Below are 20,325 nucleotides of genomic sequence, written 5' to 3' on the forward strand. Positions count from 1 at the left end.
CCAGCACCCATATAAGATGGTAGCACTGGTGACACCCGCCATGCCATAAGGCTGATACCTAAACAATTTTTAAAAGATAGGTAAGTTTTGGCAAGGACACTGAGAAATTGGAATCCTCATAAACTAGTGCTGTAAATGTCAAAGGCTTTAGTTCTGCTGGAAAATTGTGTGGCAGTTCAAGGTTAAACATAGAGTTAATGTGTAACCCACTAACTCCATTCTTAGATATAAGCACCCAAGACAATTAAGAACATATCTATACAAAAACTGTCAATAATCATAGAAGTAGCATTCTTAATATTCAAAAAGTGGAAGCAAATCTGGTAATCAACCAACAAATGGATAACCAAAATGCGGTATTGTCATACAATGGAACATATGTGCTACCCCATAGATAAATCCTGAAGCCTGATTCTATTTAAGTGTCCAGAATAGGCAAATCGTTAGACACAATAGTAGTTGCCTGGGTCTAGAGGCAGGGGTAGTATGGAGAAAGACTGCTATTGTGTAGATTATGGGGCTATTTTCGAGTAATGGCAATGTTATACAACTAAAAAAGTGATGGTTGCACAATCTCATTTTTTTACTAGATAGAACTGAATTATACACTGTATACAGGTGAAATTTATGTGAATTTTACCTGAACTTAATAACATTAATTGTAAACCAGAACAAGTCACATTAGTCAAGCATCATTAAATATCAAAAAAACATTGTTACAGAATCTTTGTTTTTGACTAATTTGGAAAGTATACATTAAATTCTATTTAAATGTATTGTTTATGCCTGTTATACGATCCATACTGAAAAATAAGGTAGCTCTTTTCTAGTACATTTTTGAGTAGATATGCTCTTGCCTTGTAATCCTCAAGGTCCTAAACAGACAATTCTACAAGCACAGAAGTAGACAATCAACCAACTTATTTTAAGTCAAACTTTCTATTATTCTTGAAATATGACATCTACGTTGAAAATAAGAGCTGCTGTGTACTGTATGAACCAGAAGACCTTGTTCACTGCTTCCATTAATCTGCAATGTGACTAAGAACAGGTCTCTTAATCTTTCTGAGTCTCAGGTTCTTCACTGTGAGAACAACAGTTTGACATAATATCCTTTTCTGACTGCTTTCTGGTTTTAAAAATGTCCATGATGAGTAGACAATCTTTGTCATAAAACCTCTACCTAGGGGGTAGATTTTTAGCCTAGTAGTCAAGATGTCCATGCCCCGTATCCAAGTGCGTTGCTTAGATTCCTGACTCCAGCTACAGATTCTGGCCTCCTATTAAGGCAGACTGGGAGGTATCAGGAGGTGGATCATGTAGTTGGGTACTTGTTAGCCATATGGGAGATACGGGTTGATCTCCAAGCTCCTAGCTCTGGGCCTGGCTGTTAAAAGAGACTAGAAGAGTGAAGCTGCAAATGTGAGCTTGGTCTCTTTGCTTCTTAAACAGAAACAAATAAAAATTTTCACCTCTTTTAATATGTAGGAGCTAAGCAAATACAATCTCACTCCTCTGTGAAGCAGCAGGATGGCAAAAAGCAAAGCAAAAAGATGGCATGAGATAAAGAAGCAGGTGGCTTAAGGTTGTTCCTGGTGATGTAAGCAGAACACTGGTTTATGATCTTCGCTCACTTAAGCTCCAGGGACAAAAATACTTACCCTTTCTCTTGTAATTTTTAAGTGAAATAGTGATGGGACAGTTCCTACAGATGGAACCTCCTATAGATGGAAAAACCATGCAATGGCTATATTACCATTCTTTCTTCCTAAGATTTTATTTATTTATTTGAAAGACAAACAGTAGAGAAAGGGAGACACACACAAGAGAGATCTTCCATCCACTGGATGAAAAGCACAGAGTAACTGGGACTCATACAGCACTCTAAAACGCAATGTAAGCATCTTAAGTGGCAACTTATCTACTGTGCTACAATGCCTGCCAGCACATTAATGTTCATAACACAGAAAGATGACTTAAATATAAGAACACTTCAATAAATTCTTAGATTTTTAGCAATCTCAAGTACATATGCTATGGTGACTGAAAGAATATGCTTATTTTTACATTCCATAAATAACTATATAAAAAAGAAAAAGGCAAAATAAATTGGTAGTGACATAAAAAATGCATTTAGTTTAATAAGTATATTTACCAATTCTTTTAGTTAGTGATGGTGCACTTTCTGCAGTTGTTGCCTAAAATAAAAACATGAATTCTAAGTTAGAATTTTTTTGGTAGAAGGCAACTGATTCAATCTGAAAATGTAATGGTTAAGTTGAAATAAATTGGTTTTATTCTAATTAAAAATATGAATATTTATAAGAGGCACAGGTTGATGATGGAACTACAAAGATGTTCAACGACCACCTAACCCAAACCCTTTTCACCTTATAAACAAGAAACTGAAGCCCATGGACTTAACTAACTTTATGAGGCAATACAGCCATGGTAGCTCCTCAGGGGAGCCCAGTTCTCCCAATGTAGCTCACAGTTCTTTTCACATACTTGTTGATCCACTGGCCACCCCAGTTCCTCCTACAAACTTTAGATTTTGGGGATTAAAATACTGTTTGAAAAAAGGTTAAAACTACTTATGAGCACCAGACCTCATTATATAAAATCTAATTTCACAAATATGCTTTAGATTAAGAAGTACAAATTCTCCCTTTTAAATCCCAATGACAATATTAATTTACAATATTATATTATGAATATTACATGAAGGAATAATTATAAAAAATAAATGACATATCTAGAAATATGTATTATACCAGACTTACCTGGGACTCCTCAAGTGAATGAGTTAAATGAATATTGTTTACAAATTCTTGTCCTTTCTCTTCTAACAAATATTTACACCTAAAGAATGAAACAAGGTTGCTGATAAATCAGTAAAGTCTACATAAAGATAAAATACCCATAATATTCATTCCATTAACTTGATTTTCACTATTTCTAAAGATTCATTTATTTATTTTTAATTTGAAAGGCAGATGTACAGAGAGGAGAGAGACACACAGAAAGAGAGATCAACCCATCTACCATCTACTGGCTCACTCCCTAAATGGCTGCAATGGCTGGAGCTGAGCAGCTCTGACTCCAGGAAATTCTTCTGGGTCTCCCAGGTGGATGAAGGAACACAAGGAGCTGGACCACCCACCAATGCCCTCCTAGGCCAACAGTGGGTAGCTGGATTGGAAGAGGAGCATCTGGGAACTGAACCAACACCTATATGGGATGCTGCCACTTACCGGCAGAGGATTAGCCTACTGAGCCACCACACCAACCTGGTTTTCATTATTTTTAAGGCATCACCAAATTAAACATTATCCAATTTTCTATCAACTCTCCTTTCAAGGGGGAAAAAGCTCCTTTTCTATATTAATTATGTTAGTTGAGTAAAAAAAATAAACCTTAATAAATTTCAACTTTTAAAGAAGACAAAAAAAAAAAGGAACAACTTTATCTTGAAATCAATGAGATCCTAGGGGTGACAGTCTCTTAAGGAATCTTCCTAGCAACATAGGCTCTTGCACAGAGGATAACAGCTGACTTCCAACAAAAAAAAAAAACGTGCATTCCCTAATATGTTGCTTAGCACTAGAAGAATCTGAATGTCATAAATATGATACCTAAGGAACAAATGATTTAGTCACCTGGGGTAGGTGAATTTTTTTTTGCCCTATGAAAAGTAGGTGACCCCATTTTTATACACTTGGCTCAAATTCTGAGCTAAAATAAAAACAAGAATAGTTGAAGTGAGAGTAACTCAAGTCTGCCCAGCTCATACTGCCCATCTTGCCTGTTACTGAATGAATCTTACCCTGGGTACCACTTAGCATGCTGTTCCCAAGGGTCTTCATTGGGCTTCCAATCAGTTAGCCCTCCTCCACAGTGAAAACACTTTACTTTATCGCCTTCACCTAAGAAAACACACAAGGAAAAACATATTTGTGTAATGAGAACTTCATTCAAAATACCCATCTCAATACCTGAAAATTGATCACATCTATAATAGTACATGAAAAAAAAAATACCACTTAAAGGAAAGCACTCAAACTCTCACATCTTAGTAATAGATTCAACCTGGGGTATTTTACAGAACACAAACATAAAATTGCCCAATTTTTATGTTCAAAACTATAATTGCTACTTTCTTTTTAACGTGTATCATTTGGGCCATCAGTATTATACCTACTTTGTCAAATTGTGAAACTTCAAAATAAGTTATGTTCTAAGCATTAATGAAATTAGACACAAAGAAATTATTACACATTTGTCTATGGTACTATATAAATAAAATATTCTGAAATAACTGATACTTTGTTTTGGGGCACAATTCAATCATTAAATGCATGGGTCAGGTATAAAATGATATGATTTTTAAAAACTATCCCTGAAAACCATCACACTAATGGCCCTTCCCAATACTTCTCTACAGCAGTCGACCTGAAAATCACTCATTTAAAACAATAAGGCATGATACAGAGCAGCTTCCAATTATGAACACTATGTACTAAAGGTAGAGACTGTCAATTATACTATAGGCCAAACAAAAGTCTCTAGTGTTGATTCTTTTTATACTATTGTTGTGAGGTTCAGGGGAAAATGCATGTAATATGTATACACAGGGAGAGAAAGAGCACATGTATGTAGTAGGTGCTCAATAAATAATTGGCAGTTCAGACCCACAAGGATTTCTAGTGTCTTCTGCACATCAGTCATCCCTCTCGTAAAGACAATTACAAAGTAAACAAGACTTATAATAATATAGTGGCCTTTTTCACATATTCATTAGTACAACAACAGACTCCATATGAGTTTACTAAATAATACTGATTTAAATAGTAATACCAGCTTATAACTAACTATCCACCAGTTCAGGGAACAACAACCATATATTCCTTTTAAGAAGCCCTGGGATACTAGGAAAGTTATTTATTGGGTTTATAATAAAGTTTACCTAAAGCAAAAAATCCAGCTCTTGCAAGCTGCTCCTTGTTAACTGAGTATATCCACGTCCCAAAAGATATGATCCGTGCTTCATAATCTGCCATGGCTGGAATTCTTGGAAGATTTGTTGAATTTGAAAAATTCCTATCAGAACTCACAACATCAGATTCACTTCGACTATTAATATTTCGGCCCAAAACAAAGAAGCAATTAGGAAAGTGTCGCCTATGTTCCGACCAGGCACGATCACAAGGCTCCCAATTTTTCAGTTTTCCACCACAACAAAAGCACTGCACTTGATCATCAATACCCGTGTAGTAGAGCCCAGCACTAGCTAATTCTCTTGGGGTTAAGTGGGCATAATCTGGCCAGTTCTGAAATGACTTTAATCTAGCTTCTTCACTACACATGGCAGGGTTCTTTGGGTATATGGTGTCTGATTTATCTACGACCTGTCCCGTTCGCAAAAGATACTCTGCGTGCGTCTCAGAAGATCTGTCTAGAGCAAAATGATTTCTGCTTCCCAGGTAGTTTTCAACTTTGTATTGACCATTTTGGACACCAGGATTTGTAGGTTGTGCCGCACTATTTTCAAAATAAAAGCCGTTGATAAATCTGCAATTTGGAGATACTTTTCTGTGTCTTCCAATTGCTGAGTCTCCATATTGCCATCTATCTACTGCTGCATGACAACTAAAGCATTGCACAGTGTCTCCTTCACCAGTATAAAGAAAACCTGCTCGGGCCAGAGTTGACGCTGAAACAGGACTACTACTTGGAAAATTAGTAAAAGTTTTTAATCTATTAAACTCTTCTACAAATTCTTCATCTTTATTGATGTCTGCAGGTACACAAGTTTTAGATCCTTCAAAATTGTTAAAAGTCATCTTCTCTTGAAAATAGGACTTGTCCACCTTTTCTAAAAAGAGAACATTACATTAGGAAATCCAAAATGTGAAACACAAGTAATACACTTTTGATATTAGAAACAAATTACCCACTGATGACATCAGAACAATGAATCAAACTCTAAGAAACATTCTAATTCTAAATACTACAACATTATATTACCATATAATTCAAGTTACCAAAGTAAAATCTGGCATTTGTTTTCTCTTTTTGAGGAAAGTAGACAGAACAGAACTACAAGAGCTTATTTTCCACAGATATAAACTACATGATGTCAATTATACTATTAGCTAGATAATTTCATTAATTAGGAAAGACATGAAAGTATAAAATATGCAGATTCTTAAAGTCTATGCATAACTGTCACAATGATATTTTCAAGCTATCAAGGGTCAGCTTACAAACGTTCAGAATGTTCATGTATTAATTTCTATATGCCTTCGCTTTGTTGCTCAGCAAAAAAATGATATTACTGGTTTTTACATATTCTGAAAGGGCATCCAATGTTTGACTTTCAAATTAAACAAAGGATACATTTTTTTTTTTTGTAAAAACTTATTCTAGAGCACTTCAAAAAGTTCATGGAAAAAGAGGAATTGAAAATAAGTTAGTGTGGTTAATTGGCTTAGGAGGGAAAGCCACCAGTTAAGATGCCACATCCTACACCGGAATGCCCAGCTTTGTGCCCCAGTTCCAACTCCTGGTTCTAAGCTGCCCGCTAGTGCAGACCCTGGAAGGCTGCAGGTCACACCTCAAGCAGCTGGCTCTCTAACCCTCATTTGGGAGACTCGGATTCCGATTCTGGTTTCAGACCCCTCAGCCTACTTTCTTTCTCTACCTTTCCAATAATTAGGCAAATAATTTAAATGGTAAGTTTACTTTAGTGTTATATATATATATAATATATATAATAATATACATTTATTATTATATAATATATTATAATATATTATATATAATTATAATCTATAATATATTATATATATATACCCACGTATAGTTTAGAACACACATTTTTTCCGTTAACTTTTTAAAGACCCCATGTTTGAGTATATGGTGTGTGACTTGAGAAAAAAATCCCAAACATCTGCACATCTTATTTACAGAGTGTTTTGCTATCAATTTTCCTTGGTCAAAAAACAGTCTGTTCAAATGGGACAGAAGTCTTATTAGAGCTTCCAAATTACTTAGACAAAATATGAAAGGAACTGGTCCAGCTATGAAAAGGGTGGCAAGACAATTTATCTCCCAAATTAGACACATTTCAAAGTAAAAACAATGCTGCTAATCCTGCACAAATAGAGCTGCTCCAGGTAAAACAATATTATAGTCACGTTAGCCAGAGGGAAAGCCTGGCTTGCCAGAACCTTCCACAGAATTATCTGATAACTGTGATCAATCTATAAGGGCCAAATGCAAATTAAAAGAATATTAACAACTATAATTCATATGTACAACAATTTCTTGGGACAAGTTATCTAAGTCTTTTTACACTGTGTTGGCACAATATGTCTTAGAATACGACTTTTAACACAAGATTTCTCTCATTCAAGCTGGTGATGGACTTCAGTCTTTCCTAGCCTTGTCAATCCACAATGGTACTAATTCATATACACTTTAAGAGCTGAGTTCTATAACCTTTAGAATACAATCTTCATGACTGATGCAATTATCATCTTCCAGATTTCTGAAAACAATGTTAGTTTTAACACTCCTTGTTCAGCCAGCATAATAAGGTGCATGCAAAAATCAAGCTTCAAAGACACAAAGGCTGGTTAGATAAGTTACGATAAAATTTAATAGAGATAAGTGTAAAGTCGTACATTCTGGCTTCTAAAAATCAGTTGCACAACTAAAGGAAGACGGAGACTGGGTCTTGAAAGAAACCATGTCAAAGCAAACTTTACAACGTGAAGATTTTAATCACAAATTCTTTATGCTGCTAAAAAATTTGAACAACTTCAGGCTGCATTACAGTCCAGATGTGCAATATCCACCTTCAATTCAGCTACCTAGTGAATATTATTTCCAGTTACAAACACATTTGAGAAAGGACAGTAACAGTTTAATGTCCTTAGCAAATAAGATGATGAGAACTATAGCATTTGAGGAATAGTTGGGAGGAGTGAGACTGTCCTGAATGGAAAAAAATGTGAGGGAAATGGTAGACAAGATACCTTGTTAACTTTACCACTGTCATGTATTAAAAGGGGGAGGGGACCCAAATTCTGTGTGTCTGGGGGCAGAATTAGGATAAATGATTGCATATAACCAGATCTTAGCTCTATAGAAGGACGAACTTTACAAAAATCTATAGCCATACAAAAGTTGTCCTGTAGGCTTTCTCCTACCTCAAAGAAGGATCTAGATTAAACATTCCAAATCTATAATTATGTAAGATAATTAATGCTCAACACAAAATTATCATCTCAAAGGTGACAGGATTTATTTCTCAGGTCAATCAAAACAAGGAGTATAAAATCATATTTATTCTCACTCCACAATGATGGACATTCTGTGATGTGTAAGTAGTCATTCCATTGCAGATAATACCATTAGAAGAATCCATCACCCAACACAAGCATGAGCAACTATTTGAAGCGTTCAAGAACTTTATCTGATGGTTTATATTTCACTGTTTTGAAAAGCAGATTTTATTCAAAAGTGTTTAACTGAACACTACACATACATTATCAGAATGTGAGTTTTTGGAAAAGGGAAAGAAAACAATTATGATCAAAACTAAGAGTAAAAAAAAAAAAGCCTTAGAGTAAGAAGGAAGAAAGATTACTGACAAATGATAGAAACCCTAGTGTTAGAGGGAGGCACCAGAAGGGATGTTAAGGGTAGAAAAAACTGGGATATAGAGGAAATGAAAGTAGGGAAAATGATACTATGGAAAATATATATGAAAAATAGGAATTGTGGACACAGATGAAAGTGAGGCAGGGATACTGGGGAAGAGTGATAAAAAAGGCTTCAGATGCAGAAAGGTCTGAGCACAATCAAGTATTCTGAGATCATACAGGGCTTCTCTATGAGAGCTTATTCAGGCTTTCTACTGGTTAAGCAGAGGTACGAAAGCAGAGAGAAAGACATCAAAGACAGACGTGGGATGGGAGAACTAGTCGGGTAGGAATAAGAAATATAGCATTACAGAAACCTACAATGGCACAAAAACTGCTAGCAAGCAATGGTGCATGTTTCTATGAGGAATTTGAAAGATTTTCAGACGCTGATATGAAAAGTTAATATATACATGCACATACAAAAGTTTCTATTTCTTTCAGCAATTTACTATCAAAGTTCCTTTTTGAAAGATTTCTTTACTTGAAAATCAGAAGAAAAAAAGAGATCTTCCAGCCACTGGTTCTCTCCTGTAATTGGCTACAGTAGCTGGACCGGACCAGGCTAATCACCCACATGAATGGCAAGAGGTCCAAGTTCTGGAGTGACCAGCTTCTGCTGCCTTTCAAGTGCATTAGCTGGAAGCTAGTACTCCAATAGAGGATGCAACTTGCCCCCTATTGAGATTTTCAAATGTGTAGAAAAAGGATTATTTGAATGGGGGAGAAGATACAAAACAAGGATTACACTAAACTGCCACTGCTCAAAAGCACATGGAATTACATGGAAGGTAATATTTAACTGGAAAAATATGTTAAGATTACAAGTGATGTTTTTCTCCCAAATAGATTTAATAATATTGTCACCCCAAATCAGGCAGATACCACTTGCTTGGGTCATAGGTCACACAGAGTGCCAGCAGACAGCAAACTGGTAAACACTGCCCCGTCTTTTCCTCTTCCTGTCACCAAGGCTCAAAAGGAGGGAGCTGCATTGTGACTTAGGGTTCTGCATGCCTGCTGCTCTGGAGGAATGCCACAGTTGAGCTCAGCTCCCAGACCTAAGCTGCCTTTGTGGTTGCGTGTGGCTTACAATCTGGCAGCACACATGTGTGAACACCTCCCCCCCCACACACATAGTATTTACACACACTCTTGAGGGACAGCTCCCAATCAGTGCGATGGGTAGTACTAGACATGGAGCTACCAGGCTGTCCTGTAGGTGAAAAGCAGGTCTAATGAAAAATTTCATCAGCCAGAAAGAGCAAAACTCAAAATTTAAGGGGTTCTATGGATTGCTGTATATCAACATTGCAGACACCCAGGGATATTTATAATCTATAAATCATGATAATTATCAGAAGGCTATTTTAATAGCCCACTATTTAAAATTTTTATGCAAAAGAAGAAACAAACAAGTACCTTTGGTACAAGATTGCAAAGAAGATGTTTAACTGGCATGCTGTTTTCTGTCAAATATTAACACACTGTGACCTTCGGGCCCAGCTCTATGGAGTAACCAGTAAAGCTGCTGCCTGCAATGCCAGTATCCAATACTGGCTCCAGTTCAAGTCCTGGCTGCTCCACTTCTAGTCCAGCTCTCTGCTTATGTGCCAGGGAAAGCAGCAGAGGATGGTTCAAATGCTTGAGTGCCCACACACATAGAAGGTCTAGAAGCCGCTGTTGGCTCCATGCTTTGAAATGGCCCAGCTTAGAACAAGGCAGCTAACTGCGGAGTGAATCAGAGGATGATAGATCACTGTCTCTCACTCTGATTCTCTCTCACTCTCAAATATTATCTTTTTCAATAAGGGCTAATATACAGCCCCTGATACACTCCATGACTCTGGCTCTGTCTACCATAGATGTGGTTGTACTCCCCAGACTCCTACTCACTGCAGGTTCACCTCTACAGACAGCATTAAACATTCCCTAGGACTTGCATCTGGAATAGCTGCAGCCCAAGGGAAATGTCGTAAAGCTTAGACAAAGTGCCAAGGATCTCTATAACCTGGCTTGTTCTGGGAGGGCTGGTTCATAGCACAAGACTATCCACTTGTAGAGTTACAGAACTGTTGATGACAAAGTTTTAGAAATGAACTGTATACAAGTTTCAGGGAAGCATCCTGATCAAGTAGCAACTATGAAAACTGCAACCTCAGGTCCAGTGCAGTAGCCTAGTGGCTAAATCCTCGCCTCACATGTGCCAGGATCCTATGTGGGTGCCAGTTCCTGTCCCAGGTGTTCCATTTCCCTTTCAGCTCAATGTCTGTGGCCTGGGAAAGCAACAGAGGATGGCCCAAACCCTTGGGACCCTGCACCCATGTGGGAGGCCTGGAAGAAGCTCCTGGCTCCTGGCTTTAGATCAGCTCAGCTCTGGCCATTGTAGCCACTTGGGGAGTGTAAGATCTTTCTGTCTCTCCTTTTCTCTGTAAATCTGACTTTCCAACAAAAAATAACCAAATTTTTTAAAGAAAAAATAAATAAATAAATAAATCCGCAACCTCATTCTAACATTGAGGCCTGCAAACCAGAACAATGTTGCTGGGACAATCTGACTTCTGCTGGAATCCAGCCAATCTACTGCTAATATTCTTGGTTACCCAGAGCAGACTAATAAAACTTTCAGACAAAAGATCGAGACAATGATGAAGATGCCGTCATGACTGAAGGTACAGTGTGCCACAGTGGGTTACTGAAGCTGTTTTTAATACCAAAATCCACTGGAATTATTAATACAAATAAAATCAACTCAGTTCTAAGTATGGATCAGAACGGTTTTATTGCACATAATTTAGAAGGCTTAGCAAGTGGCACAAACACGAAATTTGAAACACATGTTTCAGATCAAAAACTCTTACTAGATAGAACAATTATGAAATTATAAAGCCACTGTTGGAAAGTTTTCTGAGAGCATGTCAGAAGACTTGCAAATTTGGCGAGTTTGAGAGCTCTTAAACTTTTGAGCCAATGACCTAGAACAGTCAGGAGAACAATAATATTCAAAACTTGAAATATTTTTAAAATAAATAAAGACCGGAAGTAGGTTAGTGCTCATCTGGGGCTGAAGGAGGGAAACTGGGCAATGACAGCATATGGGCTTGCCTATCCCTTGATCTTGGACCTGTGGTTCTAGTTATTGTTTTAAGCTCCGTAGTTTGTAATACCTCATTACTGCAGCCCTAGAAAGCTGATCTAATGATGTGAAAACCATGAGAGGAGTCACGTAAGCAATATAAGTAGTTTCTATTCCATTATTACCATGCTAACCACAATATATTAAAGCATTACCGGTACTTGCTTAAAACTCAAAGTAAATAAATAAAGAAAAACCTCATGCCATCTTTGCTGGTTCTTCCCCTCAAAATCCTAGCAGAGTAGCTACTCTTTGTACCTCCACTCTATCCCCTATATATTTTTCTGATGGCCCAAATTGCACAAACACAAGATTTTAGTAATTTCTACACACTTCTATGTATGTATATATGTTCTGTGTGCCTTTGTTAGTCCAAAGGTCCTTTATGACAGAGGCTGTCTTATCACATTTCCATTTCCAATGCCTACAGCAATGTATGACAAACAGGAATACTTAACAAAAGCTAGGCAATAAGGTTAATGTTGAACCACCTCTACTAGGCTACTGTTGTTACCTGATTTACCACCCACCACCTGCCCTGGACTCTGAGACCACCACGAATACTAAAAACTGCTAAAATGCTTTTGCTCCTATGAAATATGACCAAAATAGCTATTACACATATATCCTGCAAACAACATTAATTCTTCAGCAATAAAAACCATATACTAAAATGTTACTTCTAGAATATTATAGTATTCATAGAATTTACATAGTAAAATAATAAAAATTTCTTATGTGCTAATCAAAACAGCACTGTAATTTTATACTACCTAGAGATTCTCCATTTGCTCATTTCTTGTAGAAATGCTCCGAGTGTTTCTATTAGCCTCTCTTCCCGACCACAGATCTGGGCTGGAGACTCTGGTTGCATAAGAAACATTCTCCCTGACCCCGCTGGAGGTCAATCCCTGTTTTAATTATCTTAAAGTATTAGAGGTACTTCCTGGTTTAAAAACAGCATTTAAAAAAAACCCAGCATTTTGATTTATAAAGTGTACTTTGTTGTTGTATCTAGGAAACATTTAAACTTTCTTTTTTAAAATGTTTTGGAAAGGCAGAGTCATAGGAGAGACAGAAAGAAAACCTATCTATGAAAGTAATTGATAGTATAAAAAGTTGATTCTTATAAATGATATTACCTGAATACCAAGGGCATATAATTTTAAGTTCAGCTTTTATGCTAGGATATATTTATATAAAAATCGAACTTCTAATTAAATTGTTCTTTTACTCTAAATAAGCTTTTTAAAATAATGAGTAATATTTCCTTTTAAGGTAAATGGCCAAAAACATTTCTGAAATGTAGTGAAAAGTTATTTATTTTACTCTTATCACAAAAAAGGTAATTATGTGAGATGATGGATATACTAATAGTTAAGTACATTAATGTTATCAAAACATCACACACTGGGCCAGTGTGGTGGCTCAACAGGCTAATCCTTCACCTGCAAATGCCGACATCCCATATAGGTGCCCGTCAGTGACGTGGCTGTTCCATTTTCCCTTCCAGCTCCCTGCCTGTGGCTTGGGAAAGCAGCAAAGGATGGCCCAAAGCCTTGGGACCTGGCACCCACATAAGAGACCCAGAACAGACTCATAACTTCGGATCAGCTCAGCTATGGCTACTGCAGCCATCTGGAGTGAACCTGTGAATAGATCTATCTCTGTCTTACCTTCTCTTTATAAATCTCCCTTTAAATAAAAATATTTTTTAGAAAAAATCACATTGCATACCATATATAATATACATATTATATATGATATGTAATAAAAATTAAAAAGTAATAAATACCCATGTATAAAACAAAAACAAAAGCTTTTTTCTAAGGTTAAACACCAGAGCTATTCAAGTAACTGAGCTCATAGTTTCCAAGTTCAGTTAATAACAAAGTCGTTAATATTTTTTCATACAATAGAAGCTTAATCATTAAACCCATTATTGTAAGCATTTGAAAGTACATACTGCGAATCAGCAAAGGGAACATTAATTATATGTTCCACGCTAATTTAGAAAGTAATAGTAATATTTAAATCTGCACAAATTTCACCCCTCAATCTGCCAATTTATCTACCATAATTAATTCCATCGTCTCCTCTGAATGAAGAGAGTTCTGTATTCTGTCTTCTTTTCAACAAATTCTGGGATAGTGCTACCCTCAAAAATATTTTGCATAAAGAATATACAGGCTTCAGGGTCAAAAATACAAATCATTCACTCCTATACCCTATTCTACTTCACTGCAAATTGGTCAGAATTGGAGACAGTTTACACTGATTGTTAAAAAGTAATCTTTTAATCCAAAACAATCGATTGTCAAAATGGTAGAATCATTACATAAGTATCATTTATGCTTGTAAGGGGCCCAGGTCAAAACCTTTGCTAAAAGTACATTGGACAAAAGAAAATAATATTAAGACGATACTAATCCAAATAAACAACTGTTGGCCTTTTTAAAGAGGGGGAAGAATTCCGCCACCAATGCTTTAAACGCCAGGGTCTATACTATTCAAGTATCTTTCTTGTGGGTCTGGTGCCATGGCACAGTGAGCAAGTCCCCCATCTATGGTATGGACATCCTATGTGGGCACCAGTCCCAGTCCTGGCCGCTCTACTTTTGATCCAGCTCTCTGCAGGTATGCCTGGGAAAGCAGAAGATGGCTCAAGTGCTTGGGCTCCTGACTCCCAGTTCCAGATTGACTCAGTTCTGCCTGTTGCAGCCACTTCAGTAGGGAACAAGGAGATGGAAAACCTCTTTTTTTCTAATTGTGCCTTTCAAATAAATCTTTTAAAAGAGAGAGAACGTATTTTGTGTACAAATGTATATTACTTTTATAAGGGAACTTATTGTATACACTAATTTCCAACTTGATTTTCCTCCATGTTAATAATGGATCACAACCATCTCTTTTCCACTGGAACTAGACCATTATTTTAAATAGATGGCCAATTTAAGAGGTACAAAATTTGCATCCACTCCATCCCTCTGTTCAAACCTCTAGTATCCTTCCTAGAAACAAGTTTTTGTATATTCTTCCAGAGATGTTCTACAAATATACAAGTTTGCATGAACAGTCCTAAAAACGTAATATTCATAGCACAGTTTTATACTTTTATTGGACATTTAGAAAGTTAACAATTGCGAAAAAGGTTAGAATGAATTTCCTTGTATTTAAACCTGCTTATGTGAGTAACAGATGAAGAAACTGGAGCACATACTAAGCAGGATAACAACTGTATTTGGAAAAACTGCTCCTGGAATAGGAAGTGCTCACTACAAAACATGATCCTACTTAATTCTATTCTGTCACAAATTACAGTAAGCACCCCCTTTATAATAATTCAAAATATTCAAATAATCTGTTGTTTTCAAAAGAATAAATGTATCAAGTTAGTTGTGAAAAAGGAACTACTAAACACTAAGAGTCATAATCCCACAAGTGGATGGAACAGACAGGAACTGGCACCAGGGTATCCAACACAGGGCTTTCCCACTGTACCACATGATCTGTGCAGCACCAAAGGGTGTTACAGGCAATACGAATTTCTTTTAATTTCACCACTACTGCTTTTGTTTCCTCAAACCTACTCACATGACCTTGAACAGTGCTCACAGACTTCATTTTATAATACGTTTACCAGATTACATGACAGACTTACACCTTGAGAACTGCTGCCTCATGATAATCTCCTAGCCTGAAAAGAACAAAGACATATATGTCGCCACACGCATCTTTGGAATCTTACCCCACCATGTATCTATCACACAGGTGCTCAATAACTGTTGGTTTTATAACCCATCTTTTTCCCCTGCCAGCATTAGCTACTGAATTTAAACATTAAGACCAAACAAAACTGGTAAAAACTTATTTTACATTTGGGGTTTTTAAGAATTCGTACTATGTAAACTTGGGATTCACCAAAAAAAAAAAAAAAAAAAAGTTTTACAATGAAATATAACAACACTCACATTACTAAATCATTTAAACAAGTACACAAATTGTGCATTACATTATACAATGTGTGGCACATATACTGTACATATACAATATGTGGCTAAAAATGTGGTAAATTATACAATAATCTTTGTCAATTGAAATGGTCATACGCTTCAGTCAACATTACTTTGTTAATCTCGCTGGAATAATGGCATTTTTAGATAAAGTAGTAACATTTCAGTTGTGCTATCCAGGAACTGACCCTCAGACACAGGTCTAGGCTCTGCTAACAGTGACATGAATGTCTGCCAATCCTAGCTTTCCTCGTTGGGTCTTACTCCACCTATTTGCAAAAAAATAAGATGGTTAAAGTAATTACTGGGGTTTCTCCATCTTAAAGTGTTCTTAGACACAAAGTTTCTATAATTCAGACATTTCCACTGTATCAAATTTGATATTCTAAATGTGTTATAACTGGTTACATTATTCCACAATCAAGAAGCTTAGCACATTTCCTAAAAATTTATCAAGACTTGTAACATTGTTACCGTCTTCTAAGAGGGCACAGTAGTAAACCAAAAGCTAAACATGATTATCCAGTAACTAACAATGCTTTGTCAATGGAGCTGCCAGGAGCCACACTGAATTCTATGCTCGCAAACCTGATTTATAGATACATATATGAACACAAATATATGCACGCACCCGTGGCATATATTTGACATGCGTGAACTTTAAAACTTTTCAATGACAAAATCAGTATGAGCTTATGTTGCTAATCAAATACTACATCAGGCCATATGGGAAGTCCAAAATCTCCAAAGCTTTTCTGGCAGTAACCACTGGTACTATTTTTCTCTTGTGTATCCTTTCAGAAATTAGCTAATAAAAAGTACCTATGTATATATAGGCACATGTTTCTGAATCTTTTTAACCTAAACTGGTGCCACTTCTTGAACGATGCAAGCGTGTGGGTGGGAGGCGTGGGGAAAACCCCAAGCTTGAGTCGGGCAAGCCTGTGAGATACATGGAAAGTGGTAGCACACAGCCACCCGCGAAGCCACCTGCTCTTCAGAGATGTGCGCTCAAGTGCATTCATTTCATTTTCGCACTGGGAGGCTATGTGGGGAAACTTCACAGAGTGACAGGCAAGAAGCCAGAGAAGTGGGGTTCTAATGTAACTAGCCGGGGAGCCCTGGGCAAGCCTAACCTCTTCTTGAGGCTTGGTTTCTGCTTTGTGAAGTAACACGGCTGGCCTAAAACCCATTCCAACTTTAAATCTTTTCGCTCTAAGATGGCCGGCTGCAATAATGTTTTCTTGAGCTGCCAGCAACAAATGATACTACAGAAAAAAAAGGGGGGGGGGGTAAGGGGAGAGGAAACCCGACAGGGGCCTCCAGCTTTACAAGAGTACATCTGAGTCATTAACTAGCAAGGCACAGTTGTGACAGAACCGGGTGACAATTACATTTGAAGGTAAAGTAGCAGATAATTAAAAGCGGATAGGTTTTTACAGAGCTTAACTGATGTTTTCCCTTCTTTGAAGGTAGAAAGGGTTGTTGCTCAATTTCACAAGAACCCCACCCCCACCCCAATCCCCCGAAGAAAACAACCTAAGTGTATTATTAGACTGTTAAAATACCGAAACTGAAAGCCAAATGGACATTTTGTTTCTCGCAGAATAGTTGAGTAACACAGCAAAGGTTGGAAAGAATTAGCAGGTAATTTCCTGTTCCGGAAGCTCTTAGGCCCGTGCTAGATTCCACACGCCCTCTCCAGCCTCACCCCACCCTGCTCTATGCATGCATGCCCTGGGCATCAAAGGCGGGGGCGGGGGGTTCCCCTCGGATCACATAAAGAAAGAAAAAGTTATTTGACTCGATTTACCTTAATGTCAAACAAGAGACAGCTCCTCAGGCCTAAAGCCACCTACCCACCCACTGCTCGCTGAAGGTGTCAAGAGCTTGGGTCAGGAGTCCCCGGCGAGGCCACCCCCGCAAGCCGGGCGCGGCCTGGCCACCCTCCCAGGCAGTGCCAGGCCCGAGGGGAGGGGAAGAGGGAGCAGGGAGGGGAAGGCAAGGGGGGTGGGGAGGAGGAAAGGAAAGCTCACCGAGCTGTACCCACCGCGCCAGGAGAGCCCGCTCCGACCACCAGCGGCGAACGGCCCGCCGGTCCCGACGGGAGGGTCCCGGAGCTGGGGCGGCCCGAGCTCCAAGCTGGAAATGCCAACTCCGCTCTGCGGCCGGGCCCCTGCCTGGGACAAGGAAAAGGAAGTCTCTTGGTCTCCCTTACTCGCTTCCAGCAGCCGACCCCGTTCCCCGGAGCCGGGAAACCTGTCTGCGTCAGGTCGCAAGGAGACACTGAGCGCAGCTCGTCCAGGTCCCGGTCCAGGCCCAGCATTAGACCCCGGCAAACCTCCTTCCCGCCCCCGCCACCGGGAGGTCACTCTCCCGCCCTACAAAGCTCCTCCTTCTTTTCCCCCTCCGCCATTTTCCCAACTTACCCCTCGGCCGGGCTTCCCTTACTAGCGCCGCGCCCGCTCGGGGCGTCGCCAAGGTCCCGCCACTTCCCGAAGCCGGAAGGGGGCAGCCAGAAAACACGAAACCTCCCCACCCCCACCCCTACCCCCGCCCCCCCGCCCCGGCGAGCGCCCGGGACCGACGCCGGCGGGCGCGCGTGCGCAGTGCGCATGGCCTTGTCCCCGCCCCTAGCGAAAGCGTTTCTTCCTCCTCGAGCCTCCGGGATGTATTTTTCCCACGGTTTTTTTTTTTTTTTAACCTGCTGGGCTACGAGGGTGAAGGGTAGCGACACAGAGGTGAAAGGACTGAAAAAACAGGAGGCTGAATGGAGTAACGTGTTGCGTGTTTCCTGTAGTCCAGGCACTGTACTAGGCGCATGACGTGTTCTTTGTAAAGAGGAAAATGAGGCCCAAAGAAGAGGACTTAATATCCCAAGAGAACTTAGCTAATAAACATGGCTAATAAGCCGAGGCCGTGGGGAATAGAACTGTATCGGTTTTCAAGGAGGGAAAGGAATGGCACAAAAACGGGATGATTGAGACTGGAAGGATATACAGGAGACAAAGGCTGAGGAAAGAAAGGTATGTGTGTAAGATGCTGATACTCCCCGGCTTTACCGCCAGTTTCTGTAGAAGTGACAGAGCCACACAGGGATTTTTGTCGCAGGAGCTTGGGCTTCTCCAAGCTGGTGTCCTAAGACAATGCCTTCCAGACACTTCACTTTTTTTTTTTCTTTTTACATGTTTCTTTTTTATTGGAAAGTCAGATTTACAGAGAGAAGGAGAGAAAGATCTGTCTGCTGGTTCACTCCGTAAGTGTCCACAGTGGCCTGAGCTGAGCTGATCTGGAGCCAGGAGCCAGGAGCCTCTTCTGTGTCTCACGTGTCAGTACAGAGTCCCAAGGACTTGAGCCATCCTGGACTTTTCCCAGGCCACAAGCAGGGAGCTGGATGGAAAGTGGAGCAGCCTGGACTCAAACCGGGTCCCATATGGGATCCAGGTGCATGCAAGACGAGGACTTTAGCCATTAGGCTACTGTGCTGGGCCCTGGACACTTCTACTTCAAGGAAAAGATGTGTGTGACGTATAATGCTGCCTTCTATGAGGATGTAAATTGGAGAGGAAAATAGGAAGGAATTTTCTTTTGGGTAATTAGGTTATTCACTAACATGTTATCCATTGTAATTCTCTTCCTTTCCTTTCCCTCCCATTTAATCTTCTTCCCCACCCCCCCATTCCCCTTAAAGCTCTGGGAATTTCACACCTCATTTCTTGCAAGAATTGTTTTTGCAATATTTATCTCAAGGCTCCTCTCTTCATCCTCTTAGCTCTCTGCACTTGAACTGTTTCCATAAGCACTAATTTTTAAATGTAAATAACAAAAATTTCCCATTTTAACCATGTTTAAGTGTATAGTACAACAGCATTAAGTACATTCACATGGCACAAATTAAAGAGCTAAGTAAGGTGAAAACTCTAGGGATCTGAACCCAATAACACCTGGTAGATGTGACAGGCTGTGATTTACAATGCCGTGTCATCAACTGCATTCAGTTTGTGCGTTGCTAGCGTTCGGTTGGCTAGCCTAAGGGCAACCAGCCATCAGGTCACAGGGATGCTCAAACAGCAGCTGGAGACCCCTGTGTGGGGGGAGACTGGGTCCATGCCCTCTTTCCAACTCTGCTCTCACCAACAGCCAGCTTGAATTGACCAGCCATGTGAACCACCACAGAAGAGGATGTTTGGGCCCGGTGCGATAGCATAGCGGGTAAGGTCCTCGCGTTGAATGCACCAGGATCCCATATGGGCGCCGGTTCTAATCCTGGTAGCCCCGCTTCCCATCCAGCTCCCTGCCTGTAGCCTGGGAATGCAGTCGAAGATGGCTGAAAGCTTTGGGACCCTGCACCCATGTGGGAGACCTGGAAGAAGCTCCTGGTTCCTGGCTTCAGATTGGCTCAGCTCCAGCTGTTGCGGCTGCTTGGAGCGTGAACCATCAGATTGAAGATCTTCCTCTCAGTATG

At 39.4% G+C, this 20,325-nt stretch overlaps 1 protein-coding gene across 4 annotated transcripts in view; it reads right to left on the minus strand.

Moving 5' to 3' along the window:
* LOC121169425 (X-linked inhibitor of apoptosis) overlaps positions 1–18,386 on the minus strand; it is a 34,893-nt gene extending 16,507 nt beyond the window's left edge. The window contains exons 1-6 of one of the 4 annotated variants that reach the window (XM_041000028.1): positions 18,290–18,386; positions 17,897–18,040; positions 4,967–5,875; positions 3,827–3,926; positions 2,784–2,862; positions 2,156–2,198 (exon numbers count right to left, since the gene is read on the minus strand). In XM_041000028.1, the coding sequence (XP_040855962.1) occupies positions 2,156–2,198; positions 2,784–2,862; positions 3,827–3,926; positions 4,967–5,843 (1,099 nt within the window). In that variant the 5' untranslated portion in view covers positions 5,844–5,875; positions 17,897–18,040; positions 18,290–18,386. The other 3 variants (XM_041000027.1, XM_041000026.1, XM_041000025.1) reach the window with 3 other exon arrangements.
* Between the last annotated feature and the right edge of the window lie 1,939 nt (positions 18,387–20,325).

Source organism: Ochotona curzoniae, unplaced genomic scaffold, assembly GCF_017591425.1.
Source record: "Ochotona curzoniae isolate NIBS_2020 unplaced genomic scaffold, NIBS_Ocur_1.0 scaffold_1852, whole genome shotgun sequence".
Classification (NCBI taxonomy): Eukaryota; Metazoa; Chordata; class Mammalia; order Lagomorpha; family Ochotonidae; genus Ochotona; species Ochotona curzoniae.